The sequence below is a fragment of the Chelonoidis abingdonii genome, chromosome 2 (genome assembly GCF_003597395.2).
Source record: "Chelonoidis abingdonii isolate Lonesome George chromosome 2, CheloAbing_2.0, whole genome shotgun sequence".
NCBI classification, from domain to species: domain Eukaryota; kingdom Metazoa; phylum Chordata; order Testudines; family Testudinidae; genus Chelonoidis; species Chelonoidis abingdonii.
Window position 1 is genome coordinate 246,249,590 of NC_133770.1, and position 24,874 is coordinate 246,274,463.

Sequence of the window (24,874 nt, forward strand, 5' to 3'; positions counted from 1 at the left end):
GGTCTCTCACTGGCTCTTTTAGAGAAGAGACCAGAAGGTAAGGCTATGTAGGAGATGAAAAAAGGACAAGGAAGGATCCCAGACTCCCCAGAGAACTCTGACAAAATCCCAAATGCTTGAGTGGTGTTAAAAAACAAACACTCCAAAATCCCTGAAAGAGAATTGCATATTGGTGTTCCTTATTTTGCATGGCTTTGTCTACCTTGTGTTGTCTAAAGTAAAGAGTGATTTTAGAAATTGTGCTACAAAATCGGTGTCTGTTTGCTTCCAACTATCACATGTCCCTGAAGGTGTAAACTATAAACCAGAGTGGTGATCTGGGAAAGGGTGTGCTCAGATACTGAGAAGTTTGGGGGAGGAGGGTGTAGTGCAGGCACTGGTTGTGGGATCTAGCATGGTTGGATCATGGAATTCCACTTCTGACAAAGACTATCAGACAGAGTCTATGCCCAGAGTGAACCTGGCACCCAAAGACAAAAGACCATGCTGGAGCCTACAGCTTAGAGCACATGGGTTTGGTGTTGGGATTCAAACACAGGGGCCGGGTGAGCCTCTAGCAGGGTGATCTTGACCAAAGCTGTGACAGGTGGAGTATGTATACACCACAGCTGAGTGTGTCCCAGCCTTGGTAGACAGATTTGTGCCAACAGGGCTCAAGCTAGTGTGCTAAAAATATCCATATGGACCGTACCATACTGACAGAGGCTTGGGCTAGCCACTTGGGCTTAAGATCACCCTTCACCTTGAGTCTGAAAGAACATCTTCATTTTCAGACTCATTGATACAATGAAGAAGTGCACTCAGACATGCAATAAGGAGTAGAAACTGGCTAAACGGTATATAGTAATAAAGGCTGATAACTTCTAACAAAACTCAGAGTTCTGGTACAGGGTACATAGAACTTACACCAGTTATAGGGATTGGTTCATTCCACAGCTGCACTAGTTACTCTGGCAACATCACTGTTCTAACTGTAGTTAACAGAACTCTAACCCAAGATTTAGTTTAAAAAAAGACTGAAAAAAGTAATGCTAAAAATAAGGGATTCAGACTGTTGTAACAGAAATTGTCAGCAGACTTTTTGTTTTTATTACATACACCTTTTAGATGACAGTATAATTAGTGATATTGTATCCATACAATAAATGAATAAACATAACAAAGGCAGTTATCTTTTGGATAGAACACAAATTAGCTGAATTTTTTTCTCATATCTTTAGGAAAGACATACATTTTAGGAATTTTCTATTGTCACAAAATACAGCAGCAGTTAAGATCCTATTTTGAAAATATAACATGAAATTTAAGTGTTAGAGGGAAGCTGCCAACTACCAGTTTTAGCTCCAGAATTTCCTCCCTTAAAAATATTAACCCAGTGTCAAATGTCTTCTAAACAGTTTGGAGGGGAAGGGGGAAGAATTGGCTTCTCAGTGGTTGTTTTGACTCCTTTGCAGCCAAGACTTCACCTAATTACATAGTAAAAAAAATAAAATAAAATCTAGTATTGCTAAGGAACCCTCCCCCCCCCCCCCCCCCGACACCCATGCTAAAACATCTGTTATTTATGATAGCTTCAGAGTTTGGTGCTCTGCTATTGTAGAGCTGTACCGATAATTGATATCCAGTGAAACTGTGGTACAACAACAATGGAAATAACCAAACAAAGAGACCCATGTTTATCACTGTGGTATATGAATGCCTATAATAAATATTTATAAAGGCAATAAAAGTACCCTATGACTTATAATAGATTAAGGTGGTATCCACTTAGTAGCCTGGAACGGTAGATGTATTTGGTTGGGACAATTAGGGAACAGATTCACTGCAATGAATTTAAACTGACTTAATGGTGCAAAGTGGCAAAAAATGTTTAAAAGGTACTTTTAAGCCTATTCCCCAGTACTAAGAGAACATGAATTTTTTTTTTCCTGATACATCCTCGGGTGCAGCTCTCCATTTTCTTTAGGTGGTTTCACTACTTTATTATAGATGCTAATGAGTTACTTACCTCAAAAGTAGTTTACAAGGAATGTCTTTTATGGTGATTATATAAGGCAGTTGATGAAATATGTGGATAGCTACCAACAATATAGTCCCATGAATCTTTGATTATAATTGGAATAATGGTTAAATTACAATTTTATATTAGTATATGGAAACTAATGTCAATACAGACTTTATTATATCCACAGACATAAGACAAAAAGATCAAACTGCTGTAAACAAAGATGACAATATGATCAATTTAATAGTGGTTATGAATATTATACAGTTTACTCTAAAGTATGTGCTTCAAGTGCACTGCAAAAAACTCTAGAGGGTGTGAACTTCTGTCATTTCAATCTTGTATTTCAATGGCTGAACATTGTGTACCTCTGTACCACACTTAGGACAGGTAAAATACATGTCAGATAAACAGTTGCTTTTAATACAATAGTAGCAGAAAACATGTGAGCAGCCTATGGTATGAGGCATAGTTGGCCACTCCCCACATACAGAACATTCCTTGCAATGTGCTGCTAAAGTGTTTTCACTGTTGGAAAAAACTGCAATAGGCAAAGACCAAGATGAAATTTTGAGTTTGAGCTTTTGCATGTTAATGAGTGGTAGAAGATAGATGAGAAATTCAGCAAAGCCATGCCAAAGAAGTTCCCTGTTCATGTATTCAAACCCTATTTGACGAACATTCTGAGGCCTACAAAAGACAGATCTAATTCCTAAAATACGTTCGGTAAATGTTGCAAATTTTCCTTTCTGAAGGAAAATCAGAAAGTTCAGTAGTCCACAAAGTTTTAGAAGTCCAGCTACAAAATTAATGAAATGCTTGGTTCTGAAGAATGACTCTAGCTGGCGACTGCTGAACAAATCATAGCATCTTTCTTCCAACCACCTTCCGCCAACAGTGCAGATAAGATAGCATAACTTCTGGTGTTTGCTCAATGGCTGATATTTCTGTTTTTGAGATAAGTCATTCTTGTACTGAATATTCAGAATAGTCTGTCCCACAGTTGCATTCTTAGAATAGATGGTGAATCTCCACAAGAAAAACCATAAAAATGCTTTTACTTCTGGTTCAATGTGAGCCAACAGCCCTGGTTTAAATCCATGAAAACAGCTGGAAAACTGGGACCAAACTAGCTGCTCCAATGCTTTGTTTAGTTCAAGAGCATCCAGCTGACTTATTCTGAGCACAGGGTTCACGCTCTCTGCATTACTGCCACTGGAAGTCATGTCTTCTTCACAGCTTTCTAGCAATAAATACAGATAAGCTTATAGTATAATTTAACATTTTGCATTGTTTATACTTTAAGACAGTTCATATAAAATTGTGAATAACAAAATTGAACAAGCAACAAAGCCATCTCTTTAGGAAATATTAATGCAATATTACACACTGCAACTAGCACCATTCAAGAAGTGTCATTAATAACATAACTATGCATCTTAAAATTACTTAAACTGCACTATTATTCCATACAGTAACACAGCTGTATTCTCTTTGAGCTATTCATGATACTAATCACACATTTAGTACTTCACTATAAGACTTAATGCATTGCCTGATGCTAGAAGAGTGATCAAATACTAAAATGAAGAGGAAGATTGTCAACAGTAATTGTAAAACAGTACGCTGGTTTATGGAACTTAATGTGGCAAATAGGTATAGTAAGTAAACTCTTGAGGGGAAAGTAGTGAAGACAAACTTTGGCATATCAACACATCATAAGTTGCTGATAAACTATATACTATAGAAGATATTAGGAAATGTGAGAACTAAGCACAGAAGTAATATGGAATGTAAACAAGTTGGGGGATAAAGCCTTTAAAACAAAGACAGTGATGTTTAAAAAATGCTAAAAAGATCAAATAAATACTCAGCACACACACAAATTATCTTACAATATATCAGTGATGCCAGCATCTATTTTCTAATCTCTTTTGACAGGTGCATAGTTTTAATACTGGTTGTATAACATGTTTTCTGGCAAGATGATTAAAATGTATGCTGGTAACATCAACTGATGTGTACTCTTTTCCTGCCCGAGTATTAGAATGAAAAATAATGTTATCCTAAAAAAAAAATAACTTGGTACATATGTAATCATATTAACAATTCTGTGCAATGAGAAAACAGTAGTATACAGTATAAGGGCATCAAAGTAATCTTGCATAAAAGTCATGGCATAACATGTTTCAGAAATGCAGGATTCTGCTGTGGGGTACCTTATGTAGTGGTCCTTTCACTGAGATACAACAAATAAAAAGAGTTGCTAGGAGGCCTAGTAATCTAATAAGTGCACAGGTTGCTACCACAGATTTGGGGTTTTAAACTGAGTTCCTCACAAAACAGACCAATAGGACTTAATTGCACTGTGGAGGTAGCATGTTTAGTTGATTTAGAAAAGTTGGATAGGAACAGAATGAGTCCCTCCAGAGAACAAAAGTCTGAAATGGAATTTACCAAACTCCAGAGGGAGCTGCATCCAGTCCTTATTTGTTAGGGAGAAAGCTGCCATAACACAGAGGTTTTTTTTTAAAGAGGTGAATGAATTCTCCTTGAACACACACCTGGGGGGTGGGGTAGCTGAAGTACGTAGCTGAAGTCGACGTACTTAGATCGACTTTCACTGTGGTGAAGACACCATGGTATTGACTGCTGTGGCTCCCCCATCAACTCCGCATTTCACAGCGGTGGAGTACAGGAGTTGACGGGAGAGTGCTCGGAGATCGAGTTATCGTGTCTAGACTAGACGGGATAAAATCAACCCCTGCTAGATCAATTGCTGCCTACCAATCCGGTATGTAGTGTAGACATACCCCTAGTACTATCGCAAGGAACACATTGTTGAGCTAAATCTTGCAGTAGATGTGATTAGTTTTTCCATGTGTGCTTGACAGAAATAATATTAAAGTAAAGAAGATCAGAAAAAATTCAAGATGTTGGTATGCTAAGCTTTTCTTGTTCCCTATGGGTATATCCAATCCTCAAACTTACAGTGCAATTCCTAGTTCGAGACATACTTTGTATTAGCTCTGATCAAACTAGCATACTAAAAAATAGAGTAGTTGTGGTGGTATGAGCAACAGGAGGGGCTAGTCAGCTTGAGTATGTACTTGTCTGAGATGATGGGTACATACTCAAGGAGACTAGCCATTCCCGCTGCTTGCGCTGCCGTGAAGTATAGTCAGACTCTATGGCAGTAGCTAAGAATTCTAAGTCCTGGAAATTAATTTATATTTAAGTACTTCTAGATAATGTAAGCCACAACAGACCACATCTATTAGCATGGGCTCTTATCCAGCAAACCACTTGAGCACATGCATAACTTTGACTTTAATAGGACTATTCACATGCTTAAAGTTATGCACACACTTAAGTAATTTGTTGGATTGGGGCCATACATCGCACTCATTACCCTCCATCACTACGACCGTGTTGAAGAAGCCTGCACTTAACTAGGGTTGTTTGGACAGTTAGAATGTATATAAAAGGCAAGATTCTGAAGTTGCTCCCATTGATTTCAATTTTATCCATATGTGAACATCAAAGAGTAGAATTTGAAATGCCTATTCCCATCTGAATGATAAATATGTATGAGAATCACAATGGTCTTGTGGCTAACTTTTGTTGAAATAATAAGCCTCCACTCCACATATTTCCTGTTTTGCAGCAATGGTGGGTTCTTATTTTACTCTGTTTTTATCCAATTTTATTTTTAAACAGTACTAACATAAAAGGTCTCCTTTGATTACTTTCCCTGCCTCAACAACAGTTATTTCAATGCCTTGTTAGACTTGCACTTTGTATTGTTGTCACAGATACTGGCCCTACCATTGGAACAAATATGCAGCTTGGTGTCTGTACCGATAAATAAATAAATACACAGCCTCCAAGTATCATCATCTTTCAGCTTGTATTTATTCATTGCAATTCTTCATTTCATATTCTTCTGTTTTATATAGATCTCACCAAGAACCTTGTTTTCCGCCATGCCGCCTAATTAACTTCCATTTCTTCTAGTCCCTACTGCTTGTTGTTCTCTTTTCATCATCTTGCTTTAGATCATTTTAAACTAGTGAAGGGACCAGAATTGTATGTCCAATAATAAATAAAGACAAACACCAGTGTTTCATTTAAGTATATCACCAGGCTAGGAGTACGTGAAGGGAACGCTCAAGGCAAAAATCAAGAACAGATAAACAGTATAGTGCATTCTAATAAAATCAGTGTGATTAAGTTGTTACATAAATATGTTAAGACAAAATGATTTAAAACTAAATATTAAGATCTCCTGCTGACATTTTATCACCACAGCCAATTGCTTTTATTTCACAGAAAAAACCCTGAAAAATCAGTTTTCCAATAATAGTCTTTTCTTTCCTTAAATAAGCCCATGCTTTGCTTTTAGTTTAAAAAAAACAAACCAAAAATCTTGCACAGTGCATTCCAAAATAAAACAAATTGTATATCACAAAGAAAATAGGAATTTCTCCAATTAGATTTTAATGCTGTTATTGAGTATTGTACAAATTATGAATGAATACATTTTATTTAGAAACATATTATTGACAGAAATCAATCAATAGTAATGTGAGTATTGTCAAGAGCCTGTCAATATTAATGTAATTATGATTAAGGGGATAACATGGATTTTAGCTATAATACCAAGTAACATCTCCTACATTGCTGCTATCAATATAAGCATTATTATTGACCTGTTCTGAGACACTCAGTACTAGATGTATTACCATTAGGCATATTTGTCAATGCATTCTGCCTACAAAAATTCTACGTTTAAATTTACAGCCCTATAACCTTTGTCAGCACAAACGCACGAATCCAAGTAATCTCTAGGGTGTCATTTTCCCCTGCCCCGCCTGGCTATTTCATTGTAATAAACTAATTTCCACTGTTCCAATGTCACTGCCATCTTACTCTCACTTTTCTAGCATAATCAACAGAAATACTGTATTTATATAATTTCTATGCATAAGCTTCAAGATTTTAAAATATTTAAGTGTTTAAAAAATGTTCAAATGAAAACAAATTTTAAAATGTGTTCTGTTCACAACTGTTGTAATTAAAAATGTCATTTGGAATGTTATCCTGCATATTTAAATTAGTATACTCACTCCTGTTGACATAAATGGGTTCAGGATTGAGCACTTTAAAATGCTCTCTCTCCTGCAGCAAACTGAGTTAGTTTTCGTATATAAAAAACATATAGGAGACAAAACAATGGCATCCTGATGGAATTTAGGAGGATATCTATTCCAGAAAAAAAAAATCAAATACTGGCATTGGAAACAAGTTCATAAAACTTTCACTACTCTATACTGATTAATGCAAGCCTTCATTAATATACAGGAGTCCAAGATAAGAAAATATAAAAAGTAGCCAGTGTCCAAACATTTACATTTTAATATCTTAATCATTAAATCGTAAAGGAATGCAGTCCACACCATGGGCTATCAACTAGAACCATCAGCCCCAGATAGATAGTACCCAATAAAACCAGAAGTGAATCATCTCCCTTGCATGGAAGGGGGACTTGGACTCCTCTTCAACACTACCCACCCTGAGATTGGGTTCCTGTGGTAATAGCCTCCTAGTCCCAGACCTGAACTTTAGCGTCCACAATTTGGTCCTGTCCCAAACCTGGACTTTAGCGTCCAAAATCTGGGGGCTTACCTGAAACTTTCCCAAGCTCACTACCAGCTTGGATATTCTCGCTGCCACCAGATTAGGAATTGATGGGGCCTGATCCCCCCTTTCCTCTCTCTGGTGTCCCCAACCCTTCCGTGGGAGGACACCCAGATTCCAAATCCCTTGGATGCTAAAAGCAGGGGAAAAAATCCCTTCTCCCCCCTCCTTCCCAGGCTTGCCTCTTGGTCGAGCCTGCGAGTATCAAGAAACCGGTTTCTCTGCTTCTCAAGAGATAAGCGTTCTCTACCCTCAGGACAATTGAGATGCAAAATGCCAACAGCTTGGCTTTGCCTTCCCCCGTACCAGCTCTTTCCCTGAAAGCAATAGGAAAATAGCCCACAGCCTGGCTTTTCCCTTCCCTTTGCCTCCCTAGGAAAAGAAACTTCCACACGTTTTAAAAGAAAAGTTTATATAAAAAAAAGAAGAAAATATAAAACAATAATCTTGCATTAAGAAACTCAATACAGGCTCTTGCTTATAAGAAAATATGAAGAAACAGTCTGATTTAAAAGATAGCCCGATTAAACCAGTCCAACCAATCCACATACATGTAAATACAACCCAAAGCTCCTCATAGCGGAATTGCTTGGGGTTCCTTTGTACTCACAGATGTGTAGGAGACACTTGGAGATAAGATGCAGTTAGGAGGAAGCTTGTTAACTCACAGCCGAGAAAACAACAAAAGACACAGCCATCCACATCTATTCGTACAACCCAAAGCTCCTCATAGCCGAATTGCTTTGGGGGTTCCTTTGTACTCACAGACTTTTGGTATAATATTTGAAATAAGAAGGAGTTAGGAGGAAACCTTGTTTACTCACAGCCGAGAAAACAAAAAAGACCCCGAGTATACAAATTCCCGCCCCTGACTTTAAACAGTCCAGTTCTCTGATTGGTCCTCTGGTCAGGTGTTTGGTTACCCTTTCCAGGTAAAAGAAACTTAACCCTTACCTTACCTATCTACTTATGACAGCTCCATACACAGGAATGTGGTAGGCACTGGGCATGCTGGGGAAAATTTCACATCATCTCTCACCCAGCCCTGTAGAGCTCACCTGGAATAGATAATCAGCAACTCGGGCTCTTTTCTGCAGTCCCCAGCAGATGTCACAGGGAAATGCCGTATTAGTGCGGATTCAATGAAGCCGTACTATGAAGGTGATGACGCCATGGGGGGCCAGAGCTAGTGCTGAGACACTGGGCTTCCACACCAATAGTATAAGATCTTCCAGGTTTGCAGTCCACTCTCCCCTTTCCCTCCAACAGAGCAACAGTGGAGTATCAGCAAGGGGATCCTCATGGAGATTTCTTCTACCTAAGCCCCGTCTTTTAGATTTTTCCATGAGAGGGGAAAATGTGGACCTCAGTTTTCAAGTCATCACTTTTAAATGAGAGAGAAAAATCATATTCCAAACCATCAGTATTCAAACTCTTGTTTACACTACAAATGCTTTGAAATTATAGCTAAGACCCTAGTGTAGACCCTTTATGCCGACAGGAGTTTTTCTGTTGGCACAGTAATAGCACCTCTTTGAATTATATTAGCTATTCTGACCGACGCACTCTTCTGCTGGCATAGCTGTGTCTACAGTGGCAGTTTTACAGGCACAGTTATGTTGGCTGGGGTGTGTGTGGTTTTTTCACATGCCTGACTGACATAGCTATGCCGACAAAACTTTGTAGTGTAGATCTGGCCTTAGTCATCAAGTCTTCCCCTGAATACAGCCTTATAAACTCAATCCCTGAAAGACTAATGAAAAAAAATCTTACACTTTAACATTTGTTTATACACCTTCCAATCTCATCTAGTGAGGGCAGAAGTACCCCCAGCTCAAAGTAACGTTGCGGCCCTGACTGCGTTACTAGCCACTGTAAAATTAATTTGTCATCTATCATTAGCTCATATAACCTAAATTTTTTACATGTCAATTAAGTACTTATCATCCAAAAGAATATGGACTTGAGTTCTCTAACTATAATACTTCATACTTACATAAAGGATATTGGTTTCATTTGTTAGTCTCTAAGGTTGCACAAGGACTCCTCATTTTTGATAAGGGATACTGAATCATTGAAAATATCTAATTATTTCTCCTCAAACTCCTGTGAGGCACAGAAGTATTATCTGCATTTTACAAATGCAGAAATTGGTTTAGAGAGGCTAAATAATTGATCAAACAGCAAGTCAATGCTAGAACCAAGTTTAGAACTCAGATTACTCAACTATTTGTTCATTCCCATCTTTGGTTATAATCATATTATTGTTTATTCTGTTGTTTCTTCCCGAGTTCTCAAGAGTGAACAGAAAACTGATCAAAAGATTGAGACTCCGGCCTTACTACTTCCTATTTAGTGCCAGACCAACAAATTCAAGACACGAATGCCATTCCCAACTGAAACTCATTAAGCCTAAATGTTGTAAAACGGGACACAAGAAATTAGCCACTATTCTGAGGCACCTTAAATATCTAGAGACCACAGGGAACGTCAGAGACAAGTTGGCTGGGTTATATTCCATAAAATAAGTCCACTCATCAGAGTCAGAACATTAGCGTTTTAAGTTCCACAATCAGAAAAGATTCATAGTAGCAAAGATTGACATTACAGTAATGAAGGGCAGTTGGAGGTGCTAGAAGCAGTTCATCAGTCCTCTCTGTCAATATCTGATAGAAATTTAAATTTCTATGTCCATTTTTTTAAAAATAGGAGCTCATCAATATCTTGGGTGACTTTCTCTTGATGAACCAAGTAGTAACCAAGTTTGTTACTATCCTGATTTTCAGAAGTGTTGAACACTTAGTTCCCAGTGACTCCAAGGGAATTTGTCATCACTTTGCACTTTTGAAAGTCAAGCCACTTGTACTGAATGGCTTCTAGATTACATTGCATAGTCCCTGTAATATAACACTTATTGGTTTATACTTTGTAAAGTCTGCGTTGTAAGAGTTATTAAAAACTCCTAAAAAATAAATAAATCGCTATTTCTGTTCTGTGTAACATCAATGAATGGCTCCATCTCACCCAACATTTGGGATACAATCCCACATTTTTATTTATTTGAAAAAACAGAGCTAACAAGATGAATATAGTGAAAGAAAATAGGATTGACTGTTATAAAGTCTTCTTTCCCCACTGTCCTTCCTCTCCTCTTTTTTTGGTCATCCCTTACCATATTATATCTAAGTTAGATTGCAATTTCCTCCGGGTAGGGACACATCAGTTTTATTTATCTGTTAATCTCCTTTTTACCTTAATACAGTGAGATATTTTCTGACCCTTATAGTTAATGTTATATAATGGTTTTCAATCCAAACCCCTCTCCCACCATTTTCAGTCATTTAGGCCTTTCATTTTTCAGATTGAAATGTTCTTCTTCGAGTGCTTGCTCATATTGATTCCAATTAGGTGTGCGCGCGCTGCATGCACGTTCGTTGGAAGATTTTTACCCTAGCAACACTCGGTGGGTCGGCTGGGTCGCCCCCTGGAGTGGCGCCGTTATGGCGCCGGATATATACCCCTGCCGACCCAACGGCCCTTCAGTTCCTTCTTACCGCCCGTGTCGGTCGTTGGAATAGTGGAGCACGGTTTAGCTGATCTCCACCTCCCTAGCTACTCGTAGTTTTCTCGTTGTTATTGTGTATATAGATCAAATTTCTATACTTGCAGTTAGTTTATTATTTTCTTTAACATAGTTAGTGTATATGGTTAAGAGGGGTTCGGTGATTAGCCCCTTCCCCTCACCCGCTGCCGAGGTCCATGCCCAGTTCACTGGGTTTCAAACTGTGCTCAGCCTGTCACAAGCTGATGCCTACAGGAGATCCTCATGACTCCTGCCTTAAGTGCCTCGGGGAATCCCACCTTGCAGATAAGTGCTGCATTTGCAAGGCCTTCAAGCCGCGGACCAAAAAGGAGCGAGACTTTCGTCTCAGACAGCTCCTGATGGAGGCAGTTCTTACTTCTCCACCCTTGGCACCGAGCGCCGGACAGTCCGAACCGGGGAGAAGTGCATCTTCGGCACTGGAGCGCACGGTACCGCTAAGGCCCCTCGGCACCAACCGTCGCCGGCCCAGATGTCTGCTCCGCACCACTCCCTCTCCCCGCGGGTCAAAAAACATAAGACTCCTGTGGCTTCCATGTCCACGCCACAGTCGGAGTACTTGCCTCAGTCGGACCGGCCGGCACCGACAACTGCCGTGGCACCGACAACTTCAGCACCGTCAATTCCGGTCCCGCAAGAGCCATCGAGTCCGGTGCCTGACAGCTTCCCCGGCACGCGCCGTGGTTGAGCTTACTATTCCCTCCACGCTGGAGACACTCTCTACGGCAAGGGAACTGATTGCACTGATGAAGTCTGTGCTGCCTCAACCCCTGGCAGCGCTGGTGCGGGTTATACAGTCCATAGGCAAGCCTGCCCTACTGAGACCATCCTCCGTCGGCACCGCTGAGAGGCACCGATCATGATTGCGGTCCTGCCAGCGTTCTCGGTCCCATCGCCGATCCCAGTCCCAACGCCGCTCGCAGTCCCGGTACCGTTCTCCATCTCAGTACCGGTCGCACTCGCAGAACCGTTCAGGACCCCGTTCGCTGGCCCAGTACTCTCGGTACCGATCAAGCTCCCGGCACCGCACCTCTCGCAGCCGCTCCCGGTGTCGAGCTTTGAGGTCCCAGTCGACCTCCCGGCACCATTCCGGTCGCAGGTCCCGGTCTCGTTCCCGGTATAGCGCCTGGTACTGCTCTCCGCTGCAGCGTACAGACAGACTACTCAGGGATGGAGACCATTCTCAGGGGTTTTCAGCTCCTCCTTGGCTGTCTTGCCATGAACACTCTGGCGGATCAACTCAGCAGATCCTTCTGCTCTCACGAGTGGTCGATCCATCTGGACATTATTCATTCTGTTTTCCGGAAGTGGAAATTTCCCCGCATACACCTCTTCGCTTCCCGTGAGAACAGGAAATGCCAGATATTCTGCTCCTTCCAAGGTCTCTCCCTGGGCTCGATCTCAGACGCTTTCCTGATACCGTGGACGAGCCAACTGCTTTACGCCTTTCCACCGTTGCCGCTGGTTCACAGGGTCCTGCTAAAGCTCCACAGGGACGGAGCTCGCTTGATCATGATCGCCCCAGCATGGCCCAGGCAGCACTGGTACACCATGTTGTTAGACCTGTCGATAGCCAGCCCAATTACCCTGCCTCTTCACCCAGACCTCATAACTCAGGACCACGGCAGACTTTACCACCCATACCTGCAGTCCCTTCACCTCATGGCATGGCTCCTGCGTGGTTGAGCCAGTCAGAGTTACGCTGCTCTGCCTCAGTACAACAAATACTTCTGGATAGCAGGAAACCTTCCACTCGGTCTACGTATCTGGCCAAGTGGAAGCATTTCTCCTGCTGGTGCGAAACGCAAAATATTACTCTCACCGAGGTCTCGATCCCCACCATCCTGGACTATCTCTGGTCTCTCAAACAGCAGGACCTAGCGGTATCATCATTGAGGGTGCACTTGGTGGCCATTTCTACCTTCCACCCAGGGAGTGGTTCCCGCTCCGTGTTTTCACACCCTATGTCTTCCAGGTTCCTCAAGGCTTGGAGCCATACCCAAGTACGCACTCCTGCCCTACCTGGGACCTCAACCTGGTCTTACCAGACTTTGTCTCCCCATTCAAGCCGTTAGCAACTTGCTCGCTGCTATACCTGTCCTGGAAGACAGTTTTCCTCATAGCCATTACATCGGCCAGACGAGTCTCCAAGCTTCGGGCGCTCACAGTGGACCCACGTTATTGTGTTTCACAAGGACAGTGCATTGCGACACACCCAGCGTTCCTCCCTAAGTGGTATTGGCCTTCCATATCAATCGGGACATCTTCCTTCCGGTCTTCTTTCCGAAGCCACCATCAGGACGGGAGGCAACACTGCACTCCCTAGATGTCCGTAGGGCGCTCGCATTTTATATCAACGGACGAAGCCCTTTCAAAATCGCCCCAACTCTTCGTCGCAGTGGTAGACCGAATGAAGGGCCTATCTGTCTCCTCCCAGAGGATCTCTCTTGTGGTGACGGCATGCATCCGCATTGTTATACTTGGCTCATGTTCCCTCGAGCCACCTCACCGCACATTCTACAGGGCTCTGGCTTCATCTGCTGCCTTTGGTTCATGTACCAATCCAGGAATATGTCGCGCACGCTATCTGGTCTCTCGCGTCCACACCTTTGCCTTGCATTATGCTCTGGTTCAACAATCAAAGATGATGCAGCCTTTGGCTCAGCAGTTTGCATTCTGCACATCTCACTCAGACCCACCGCCTAGGTAAGGCTTGGGAATCACCTAATTGGAATCGACATGAACAAGCACTCGAAGAAGAAAAGACGGTTACTCACCTTTGTAACTGTTGTTCTTTCAAGATGTGTTGCTCATATCCATTCCAAACCCGCCCTCCTCCCGTCTGTCGGAATAGTGTAGAGCTGGCAAGAAGGAACTGAAGGGCTGTTGGGTCGGCAGGGGTATATATCCGGCGCCACTCCAGGGGGCGACCCAGCCGACCCACTGAGTGTTGCTAGGGTAAAAATCTTCTGACGAACATGCACGCGGCACGCGCACACCTAATTGGAATGGATATGAGCAACATATCTCGAAGAACAACAGTTACAAAGGTGAGTAACCATCTTTTCTTGGCTTCATCTCTATGTGAAAGTGACTCAGTTCAGCATAGAACTTAAATACATGCTTAACTTAAAGATTGTGACTGGTCCTATATTCTTCAAATGGAGCAGTATGAGCAAAATTAATATAGTTGTTTGAGAATTATATATATTTTAAATCTTGTGACCACATCCAAAATGGGTGGAAAGTTGAAGTTTGGTGTGGAAATAGTCCTTATTATGGCAAAATACCATAGAGTATTCCAATCAAATATGTTTGAATTGACCAAGTGACTGACCTTTAAAACATACACAATACACTTGGAATGCTGCTTCCCTCCCCGCAAAAAAAGCTTGTGAAGTATGCAGCTGAGGAAGCATATCCTCTACAAGTGTAAAGTTAACTTATCTGTGTACTGAAAAGTGAAGTGAAACTCCATCAGCTGGACACTTTACAAACGTTTGCTGGAGGGAATCCAGCTCTGGTGTACTTTAGGAACCGTGCCTCCCCTAATGTTTACAGGAAAGAGCCTCCCTGCAAACTTCTAAAGGATTGCTTCTGGATCTCCTAAGGTGTGTGAGAGAGACAGGGTTTCAGGGCCATTTAGCCAAATAGTTCCAAGTTACTGTTATCAATTTATTGAAAAACTAGCAGAGTTTAGAAATCCTGCAGAGTGAAATTCCTTCTTTCATTTTTCTGTGTGATAATAGAAAAATATAGTGGAAAACATGTATTTATTAAAATACTCTTATTCATGAGTAAGGCTATGTTTTAGTCATGGGTAATTTTAGTAAGTCATGGACAGGTCACTGGCAGTAAACAAAATATTCAGGGTCTGTGACCTGTCCATGACTTGAACTATATATCCCAAATTAAAACTTGGGCCATCGGGGGGTGGGGAGAGGAAGAGAAAGGGGAAAGTCTGGGGGCACCACTGGTGCTGGGGAGGGGAGGCGGGCAGCAACGCATGGCCCGAGACTGCTGCTGGTGGGGAGGGCTGGCAGACTCACTACCCAGCTCCACACAGCTTCCCCGAGGTGGCCGGCATGTCCCTGCTGCTCCTAGGCCCACAGCATTTGTGCAGGCAGTGAGCCAGATTCTGCTATAAATCCAAAATATGTTCACTGAAGTGAACTCTTCTGGTCTAGTCAATGAAGCACATTGCTTTTAAAAGTACAGTCTTTTAACATAGGTAATGAATGTCTGTCCATTTCGTTTTTGTTATTGAACATATCATTTATTAGGATAGGATATCAAAACTGTATGTGTGCCTAATGTGTGCCTGGAATCACTAGTCAAATTTAACTGGCCACCTGTTGACATACTGAATTTGCTCATCTCAGTCAATGCACACACAGTTATGCACTTAAAAAAAGTTTAAGCTATTGTAGTCATTGCCAAGAGATCCTGAAATGGTCTCTGATTGAATAGTCATATAATATACTTATTTTGACCCAAAACTATCTACTGGTGATCTTTGTTTAATGTTAATTAATTTGAAGTGGAAGCTTAATTATCATTTTTTTTTCTTTTAAGAGGCAGAAACAAGGTAGAATTTAATAAAGGTAAGATCTATTGCCCCCGCATTTTGAGTATATTTTGTTGCAATACAGCATGGGTGAAAATGAGGTCCAGGTCCCATATATTTTCCTTGGTAAACTCATTTTAAAAGGTATTTACTTTGTTCATGTTCTCTTATGTTTCTTGGCATTGATGGAGTACAGTACATAACCTTCTTGAACTTTTTCTCCCCCCACCCCTGCCTCAGATCCTCTTTCAAGCTGCCAGTGGCAAAAAACAGTAGCATTTAGTAATTTTCTGAACCCTTATTTTAATCTTCTGTAGGCACACTTGACCTTCCCCTTTCTTTAAAAGGCCATATCTTGACTTGCCCCCACCATACAGGTGGAGGTCCAGGGATTAAAAATGGGAGTATCAACATCAGAATGCAGGAAAGTGTTTCTCTCATCCTATACTATGAAGCCTCTGGAGGAGGCAGAATGGTGTATAGTATAAGTTGTTTAATTTAATTTATCCATAGGTCCATATTTGGTTCATATGAATCTTGAATTGCAATAAATGTCATTGAATCAGTTCTCAGCACGAGTCACTGACTCCTTTATGAAAGAAAGTTACATCTGAGAAGATTATGTCCAAACAACATGAACAGTCATAAGAACATTCTGATTCAAGGTGAAAGCTTCCTCTTTAAACATCATGTTGTTTTTTAGCTGCATTATAAAACTGGTTGTTGACCTTAGAACACTTAACTTTTGTTTATAATAAATTCTGCTTCTTCCCTTGTCAAATGGTTTATAAATGCACGAGAAGAGTGTTTTTTCCTTCTTTTAAGGTGTGACCATACAGAATTTAGAGTCTATTAAACAGTCAGTTCTAAATTAGAACTATCTGTAAGTGAAAATATTTGTATTTAACCCTAAATTTTAAGGCTTTTGTTCCTGTAGGTTAATCATATTTTTAATAGTATGCATTCTTCTAGTTTATATCTAAAAAAGTGTCACCTGAAAAATAACTCAAGGAATGAATGATGATAATATGATGAATTAATTTTTAAGTTTTGGAACATCAAAATCATGTAGAGCAAACCCATTTCTAATGCTCAGTGATCCACCACTGTGAACCAGACTGTGACATCACATCTACCAGAAACTCCATTAATCCTTGCATAGTTTTAAAATGCATCCCAAGGTCCAGTACTTGTGAAGTGAAACATAGCCTCTATATCTTTATTTTGAACAATCTGGACATACTTTCCCATATCAGAGAGTATAAAGCTTCTCAAAGTGATCTTTATTAACTGAACTGAGTAGTTCAGTTGTCTGATGCCCTTTTACCATCATTAATGTACGTGTTTGCATCCCCTGAAAAGAATAAAGGCAGCTAGTCTAAGTTCTGATTTATCCAGGTACTTAAGCATAATTTCGAGTTAATCACAGTTCTCATTTCACTGTTATACAACAGAATACCAATTGAAATTTATTAAATTTTTTGGATGTTTTCTACCTTTTCTAACACATGATTTCAATTACAACACAATACAAAGTGTACAGTGCACATTTTGTGTTATAACATTTGTACTGTAAAAATTATAAACAGTATAGTATCTCTCACTTCATCTCAAAAGTAGTGTAATGCACTCTATTGTAAAAGTGCAACTTACAAATGTAGATTTGTTACATAACTGCACTCAAAAATAAACAGTGTAAAACTTTAGAGCATATAAGTCCACTCAGTCCTACTTGTTCAGCCAATCACTAAGAAAAACAAATTTGTTTATATTTACGGGAGATATGCTGCCCGCTTCTTATTTACAATGACCTGAAACTGTGAACAGGCATTTGCATGGCACTTTTGTAGCCAGCATTGCAAAGTATTTACATGCCAGGTATACTAAACGTTCGTATGCTACTTCATGCTTCAGACACCATTCCAGAGGACATGGTTCCATGCAGATGACACTCATTTTAAAAAAAAGAAGCATTAAATAATTTGACTGAACTTCTTGTGGGATAATTGTATGTCTCCTCTGTTTTACCTGCATCTTGCATATATTTCATATTACAGAAGTCTTGGATGATGACCCAGCACATGTTCATTTTAACACCTTTTCCTGCAGATTTCACAAAATGCAAAGGAAGTACCAATTTGAGATTTCTAAAGACAGCTACAGCAGTGATAAACTGTCAATGTTAATAAACGGTTCCCTACCAGCTCTTCGGTGGCAGGTCGTTCAGTGCCCCTGAAGACCTGGAGCAAGTGAATGACCCGCCACTGAAGTGCTGCCGATGACCCGGTAGAGAACCAGTTACTAAGTGCCACCCATTGAGTACAAGCCCAAGACCCCCCACTCTAACTGCCCTCCAGGGCCCCACCCCCTACCCAACTCACCACGCGCCCTGTCCCTTGACTGTCCCAACCCCATCCACCACCACCCCGACAGATCCTTGGAACTCTCACGCCTACCCAACCCCCCCCCCCTTTTCCCATTCCCTGACTGCCTCCCCAGAACTTCCACCCCCTCTAACTGCTCCCTGCCCCTTATCCAACCCCTCCTCGCAGCTCTGGCCCAGCCCTCTTACCATGCTGCTCAAGACAGCGTGTATGGATGCCGTGTGACCCCCTGGAGCTTGCAGCCTCATCCCCTTACCATGCCACTCAAAGCGGCAGAAGCTACAGAGCTGCCCAGGAGCGGTCCAGAGTGCTGGCGCAGGGCTCTGCGAAAGGGAGAAAGGTGGGGGTGGGGCCAGGGGAACCTCCCCAGCCGGGAGCTCAGGCAGGCCGGACAGGATGGTCCCACGGGCTGGAGTTTGCCCACCCCTTTTAACAACCGGTTCTAAACCAGCTTCTAATTTTAAACAACCAGTTTGCGCGAACTGGCTCCAGCTCACCACTGAGTTACAGTGTTCAACCCAAGGTTTAAGAATCTGAAGTGCCTTCCGAGTTCTGAGAGAGACAAGGGGTAGAATATGCTTTCAGAAGTCTTAAAAAAAGCAATACTCCGTTGTGGAAGCTACAGAACCTGAACCACCAAAAAAGAAAGTCACCCTTTTGCTGGTGGCATCTGATTCAGATGATGAAAATGAACATGTGGCAGGCTGCACTGCTTTGGATCGTTATCAAGTAGAACTCATCAGCATGGACGCATGTCCTCTGGAATGGTGGTTGAAGCATGAAGGGACATATCAATCTTTAGTGCATCTGACTCAAATATCTTGCAACACTGGCTATAACCGTGCCATGCAAATGCCTGTTCTCACTTTCAGGTGACATTGTAAACAAGAAGTGGGCTGCATTATCTCCTGCAAATGTAAACCAACTTGTTTGTCTTAGCAACTGGCTGAACAAAAAGTAGGACTGAGTGGCCAGGTAGGCTCTAAAGTTATACATTGTTTATTTTTGAATGCAGTTATTGTGTACATAATTCTTCATTTGTAAGTTCAACTTTCATGATGGAGATTGCACTACAGTTCTTGTAGTAGGTGAATTGAAAAATACTATTTTTATAGTGTAAATATTTGTAATAAAAAATGAATGGAAAGTGAGCACAGCATACTTTGTGTTGTAATTGACATCGATATTTGAAAGAGTAGAAAACATCAAAAAATTTAAATAAATGGTATTCCATTGTTTAACTGTGCGACTACTCGTGATTAAATTTTTTTAGTTGCTTGACAGCCCCAATATAGAACCATCACACCTTTTAAACTTCTATTAGTATTCCTCTCCTCTTTGATTAGTCAAATATTTCTCCACTAATATGTTCCATTTAGCTTATAGCTGTTTAATATTCACACAAACAATAAATCATCTACTAGAATCATAAGCTAGAAAAGCAATATAATGACCGCTTCAGCAGATATCTAAATTGTACACACGAATATAGTTAGCAAGAGCCAAACAGTGTGCATTGAGTGACATAAGCAGAATGTTTCTGGCCAGTGCTGTTAACATTTTTGTTGCCATTGCAACAGGATTGTATGGGTAAAGGAGTCTCAGCGGTCTGTGCAGTATCAGAAACTATTCTAGGGGCCTCACAAATTTTCCTCTTAATCATTAAGGCCTTCCCTCCAAGTATCTTATCAATGTATCTGGCACTACATAACTATACGTATGTATAGTTTCATTTTAGTAATATTCAGATGCTAGTTTTTACTATTTCTTTTGTGGGGCACATAGAATGGCGGAAATGTCACTTTGGAAGAATATTGCCTAAATTGGTAGGCACAATGGAGGACATAAATTAGATGTTCGCAAAATACACACAATTGTTTATACAGGCAGTCCTTGACTTTGACATTTGACTTAAGAATGGCACTTACAACATTTCTGAATTTACCCCGATTTGACTTACGACAATTTGTTTCGACTTTACGATGCTTGGTCCCACGATGGAGTGTATTGCAGTTCCGAGTTACAAGACTTCAATTTACGCGGCAATGTTCAGAAACCAACTGTGTCGTAAGTCCAAAGACTGCCTGTATAGCTAAGAAAATACTTTAAGTGAGGTGCCATGGGCTTAGCAGAGGAAGAACATTCCTGTGCACCTAGTCTTAACTCATTTTCTTATAAATTCCACTTGGATTAAGACAGAATATTGTGCACTGGACAATATGCTTCAAACAGGTTGGTTCAAGCTGATGTATATGAAAGAATGTCACTACATTTAAGTTGTCTGAAAACAAGACTATTGTGGAGAAACTAAATGAATTCTTTGCTTTGGTCTTCATGGCTGAGGATGTGAGGGAGATTCCCAAACTTGAGCCGTTCTTTTTAGGTAACAGATCTGAGGAACTGTCCCAGACTGAGGTGTCAATAGGAGATTTTGGAACAAAGTGATGAATTTAACTGTAATAAATCATCAGGAGCTCAAATATGAAACTGAACAACAATTAACTGCGGTACATAACTTATTGCTTAATCAGCTTCTGTACTACATAATAAGAACATAAGAACGGCTGTACCGGGTCAGACCAAAGGTCCATCTAGCCCAGGATCTGTCTACCAACAATGGCCAATGCCAGGTGCCGCAGAGGGAGTGAAGCTAACAGGAATGGTCAAGTGATCTCTCTCCTGCCATCCATCTCCATCCTCTGATGAACAGAGGCTAGGGACACCATTGTTTACCCTTCCTGACTAATAGCCATTTATGGACTTAGCTACCATGAATTTATCCAGTTCCCTTTTAAACATTGTTATATAGTCCCAGCCTTCACAACCTCCTCAGGTAAGGAGTTCCACAAGTTGACTGTGCGCTGTGTGAAGAAGAACTTCCTTTTATTTGTTTTAAACCTGCTACTTATTAATTTCATTTGGTGAACCCTAGTTCTTATATTACTAGATAATTGGAGGATAGCTGATGTGACATCAATTTTTTTAAAAGGCTGCAGAGGCAATCCTGCCAATTACAGAGCAGAAAACCTAACTTGAACAACAGGAAAATTGATTGAAACTATAGAAAAGCGTTATTAGACACACAGACTAACACAATATGTTGGGGAAGACTTAACACTGCTTTTGTAAAGGGAGATGCGTGAGGCATAATCCATTAGAATTCTTTGAGGGAGTCAATAAGCATGTGAACAAGGGTGATCCAATAAAAATAGCGCGCCTGGACTTTCAGAAAGCCTTTGATAAGGTCCTTCAACAAAGGCTCTTAAGCAACATTGGCAATCATGGGATATAAGTGGAAAGGTCCTCTCATGGATCAGTAAGTGGTTAAAAGATCGGAAACACAGGATAGGAATAAATGGTCAGTTTTCACAGCAGAGAATAAACAGCAGGGCCCTCAAAGGATCTGTTCCGGGGCCAGTGCTGCTCACATATTCATAAATGATGTGGAAAAAAGGATAAACAGTAACGGGGCAAAGGTTGCAGACAATACAAAATTAATCAAAGCTAAGTCTAAAACTGATTGTGAAGAGCAACAAAAGGATCTCACAAAATTGGGTTACTGGGCAACAAAATGGCAGATGAAATTCAGTGTTGATAAGGGCTTATTGAAAAACACAATCCCAACCACATATACAAAATGATGGTGTCTAAATTAGCTGTTATAGCTCAGGAAAGTGATCTTGGAGTTACTGTGGATAGTTCTCTGAAAACATCCACTCAATATGCAGTAGTGGTCAAAAAAAAGCTAATAATTACAAAAGGGATAGACAAGACAGAAAATATCATAATGCCCCTATATAAATCCACAGTTCACCCACATCTTAACTACTACATGCAGTTCTGGCCACCCCATTTCAAAAAATAAATTAGAATTGGAAAAAGTAAAGAGAACAACAACAGAAGCAATTAGGGGTATGGAACAGCTTCAGTAGGAGAAGAGATTAGAAGATTGGGATTGGTTCAGCTTGGACTAGAGACAACTAAGTGGGGATATGATAGAGGTCTATAAAATCATGAATGGTGTAGAAAAAGTGAATATGGAAGTGATATTTATCCCTTCACATAACGCAAGAACCAGGGGGATCACCCAATCAAACTAATAGGCAGCAGGTTTAAAACAAACAAAAGGAAGTACTGCTTCACACAATATACAGTCAACCTGTGAAACTCGTTGCTAGGGAATGTTGTGAAGGCCAAAACTATAACAAGGCTCAAAAAATAATTAGAAAAGTTCAAACAGTAGGTCCATCAATGGCTATTCACTCAGATGGTCAGAGGTACAACCCCATTCTCTGGATGTCCCTCAACCTCTGACTGCTAGTAGCGGGATGAAAGGGGATGATCCTTCAATAAGTCTCCCTGTTCTGTTCATTCCCTCTGAAACATCAGCACCAACCACTGTCGGAAGACAGCACATTGGGCAAGATGGACAATTGGTCTGACCCAATATGGCTATTCTCATGTTCTTATTCTTTCAGAAGAAATAAGAGGAATTTAATTTTTTTTGTTACAAGATGATGCTTTTAAGGTGCATATTAATAACTGTAGTAGATATTCCGCTATCGATATTATTGCCTATTTCCACAAGGAGTGCTGGTGGTGGTGGAGTTAAGTCATAGTCGTCAAACACCTGCTCTGCATATTGGATCTAGTCCTCCTCATGTATCTATGCGACCTGCATGAGCTATTCAGAATCTACTAAAACATAATTAAAAAAATATTCTAGACATCATGTTTGTAAAGTTAACCCTCTAACTGCAAAGTGAGTAACTGATGTGAAATTCCATGAATCTGTGGACAGCCTGAAACAATAGATTTTCAGGTATGAATTCCTTCATGCCAATTAATCTAATTGGAATATTAATTCCAGAGACAAATGCTGACACTTAAATATTTAACAATTTTATTGATGATCACTTAATCAGATGAACTGGTGATGATGAAGACCATGCATGGATGGAAATTGGGAGCTACTATACAGAAAGGAAAATAGAAGAGGGATATAAATAGAGAAAATAGGATGGAGAAAGAAAAAAAAGTGTAGAAATTGACTCTATAAAGGGTAGAAATAATGGTGGTCCTAAATGTGAACGTTTACCTACTGTGAGATGTTGACTTGTGAGTTAATAACTAAAAGTTTAGTTTACTACAACCAGGCCCTTTTCCCTGCACAAACAATGCACCTCAACCTTTGTGCAAGTTTACAGCTGATACTGGGGGCAGAGAAAGAGGATGGTGATTGCTATGGACTGAAGGGAATATACAGTCCTAGTTTTTTTAACCCTGGTCTATAAATTAAAAATAGAATTCAGCTGTCTTCAAAAATAAGTTTACCACTAGCGGGTTAAGGGATAAAACTGTATTCACTATGTTAAACTCATACCCCACTCAACTGGTCATCAGGAGCCCAAGTGCTATCAAGTGAAACCAGAGGGCAAGCCATCCTTAGCAGAGAACAGCCCCAACGTGTAATGAGCATAGCAAAGACTTCAGCCCCAGCATGTAACACCCTATCTTAATCCTAAAGGTCTAGTGGTCAAAGACTACAGGACCTGGCTTACAGGGTTCCTATAGCTGCCACTTTGGACATGGCACATTCCAGGCTGGGTGGGCCCTGTAGTCTCTCCATAAGCCTCCATCAAAGAGAAATGGGCAAGAGATCAAAGACCGCACAGAAGAGCCAGAGTAAGCTTTTCTATCACCACTGTACTGTGAACCTTGCTGCCAGCTAGTCACCAGTTGACATTGTTGGAAGCGTATAAAAAGTGATGCCAGGCCCAAGTCTTTGACTACGCGAGGGGCAGGGCCTGAGCGCTCCCAGTCCCGCAAGCGGGGCAGTTCTGGGGCCATTAATGGTGAACTCTTAGGGAAGGGGGGTCTCCTTACTAGGTCTGAGAAACAAGAACCTAAAATTCACTAGAATAAACAGCTTCCCCCTCCCCCACCGCATCCTTATTCTCCCCCGAACTCCTCGACCAGCTGCCCCCGGTGTGCCCCAGACTGACCTCTGCTGCCGTCCTGGCTACTGCCCAGAGCCGCTTGGTGCTCGCCCCCCGGCTTTGAGGCGAGGAGAACCTGAGCGTCCCTCTCGCTGCCTGCTAGTGGGAGGCAAAGCAGCCGGTGAGCTGCCAGGGCTGGGGCACGCTGGCCCGTCTCGCACCCAGGCCTGGCTCCGCTATTAACAGCTAGTTGCAACCCGGATCATGGAGCCTGCGCCCACTGCCTAGACTGTCTGTCTGTCACACAGCCCAACAGATACCACAGAGATAGAGCCCGCCGCCTAGAGTGCCCCCCAACTAAAAGGGAAATGCCATCGAGCTGGGGTAGCCAGGCTCGCGCTTCCGGGGCTGACAACGCAAGCCGCTATTTAACTGACAAACCAGTCAACCAATCAGAGGAAGGAGAACAACTGGCCAATGGGGTGAGTCCGATAGTAAGCAACTTGATGAGGCGGTGTGTGTAAGAAGGGGAGCGCGGTAAACTGTGGGGAGAGGGCTGGGTGCCGGGGCCTGCCTCCACTATTGCTTTAATGTGGGGTCTGTGCTTCGTTCCTTTGCCTGCCACCTTTTTAAAACTTTGTGTTTTGTAGCAACGGCTCGTCACCGCCAAAATCATCC

The 24,874-nt window shown here is 41.4% G+C and overlaps 1 protein-coding gene across 7 annotated transcripts; it reads right to left on the minus strand.

Moving 5' to 3' along the window:
• Positions 1-1,057: 1,057 nt before the first annotated feature.
• On the minus strand, positions 1,058-24,524 carry PEX2 (peroxisomal biogenesis factor 2). Of its 7 annotated transcripts, none has more exons than XM_075063081.1 (4): positions 24,263-24,512; positions 20,218-20,341; positions 8,764-9,089; positions 1,058-3,248 (listed from the first exon to the last, which is right to left on the minus strand). In XM_075063081.1, the coding sequence occupies exon 4, from the start codon at positions 3,229-3,231 to the stop codon at positions 2,314-2,316; it is 918 nt and encodes a 305-aa protein (XP_074919182.1). In that variant the 5' UTR covers positions 3,232-3,248; positions 8,764-9,089; positions 20,218-20,341; positions 24,263-24,512; the 3' UTR covers positions 1,058-2,313. The 7 variants fall into 7 exon arrangements, 6 of the variants coding, with proteins under 6 accessions (XP_074919182.1, XP_032623810.1, XP_032623812.1 ...); XM_032767919.2 differs by having other exon boundaries at positions 20,218-20,349; XM_032767921.2 differs by lacking the exon at positions 20,218-20,341.
• Between the last annotated feature and the right edge of the window lie 350 nt (positions 24,525-24,874).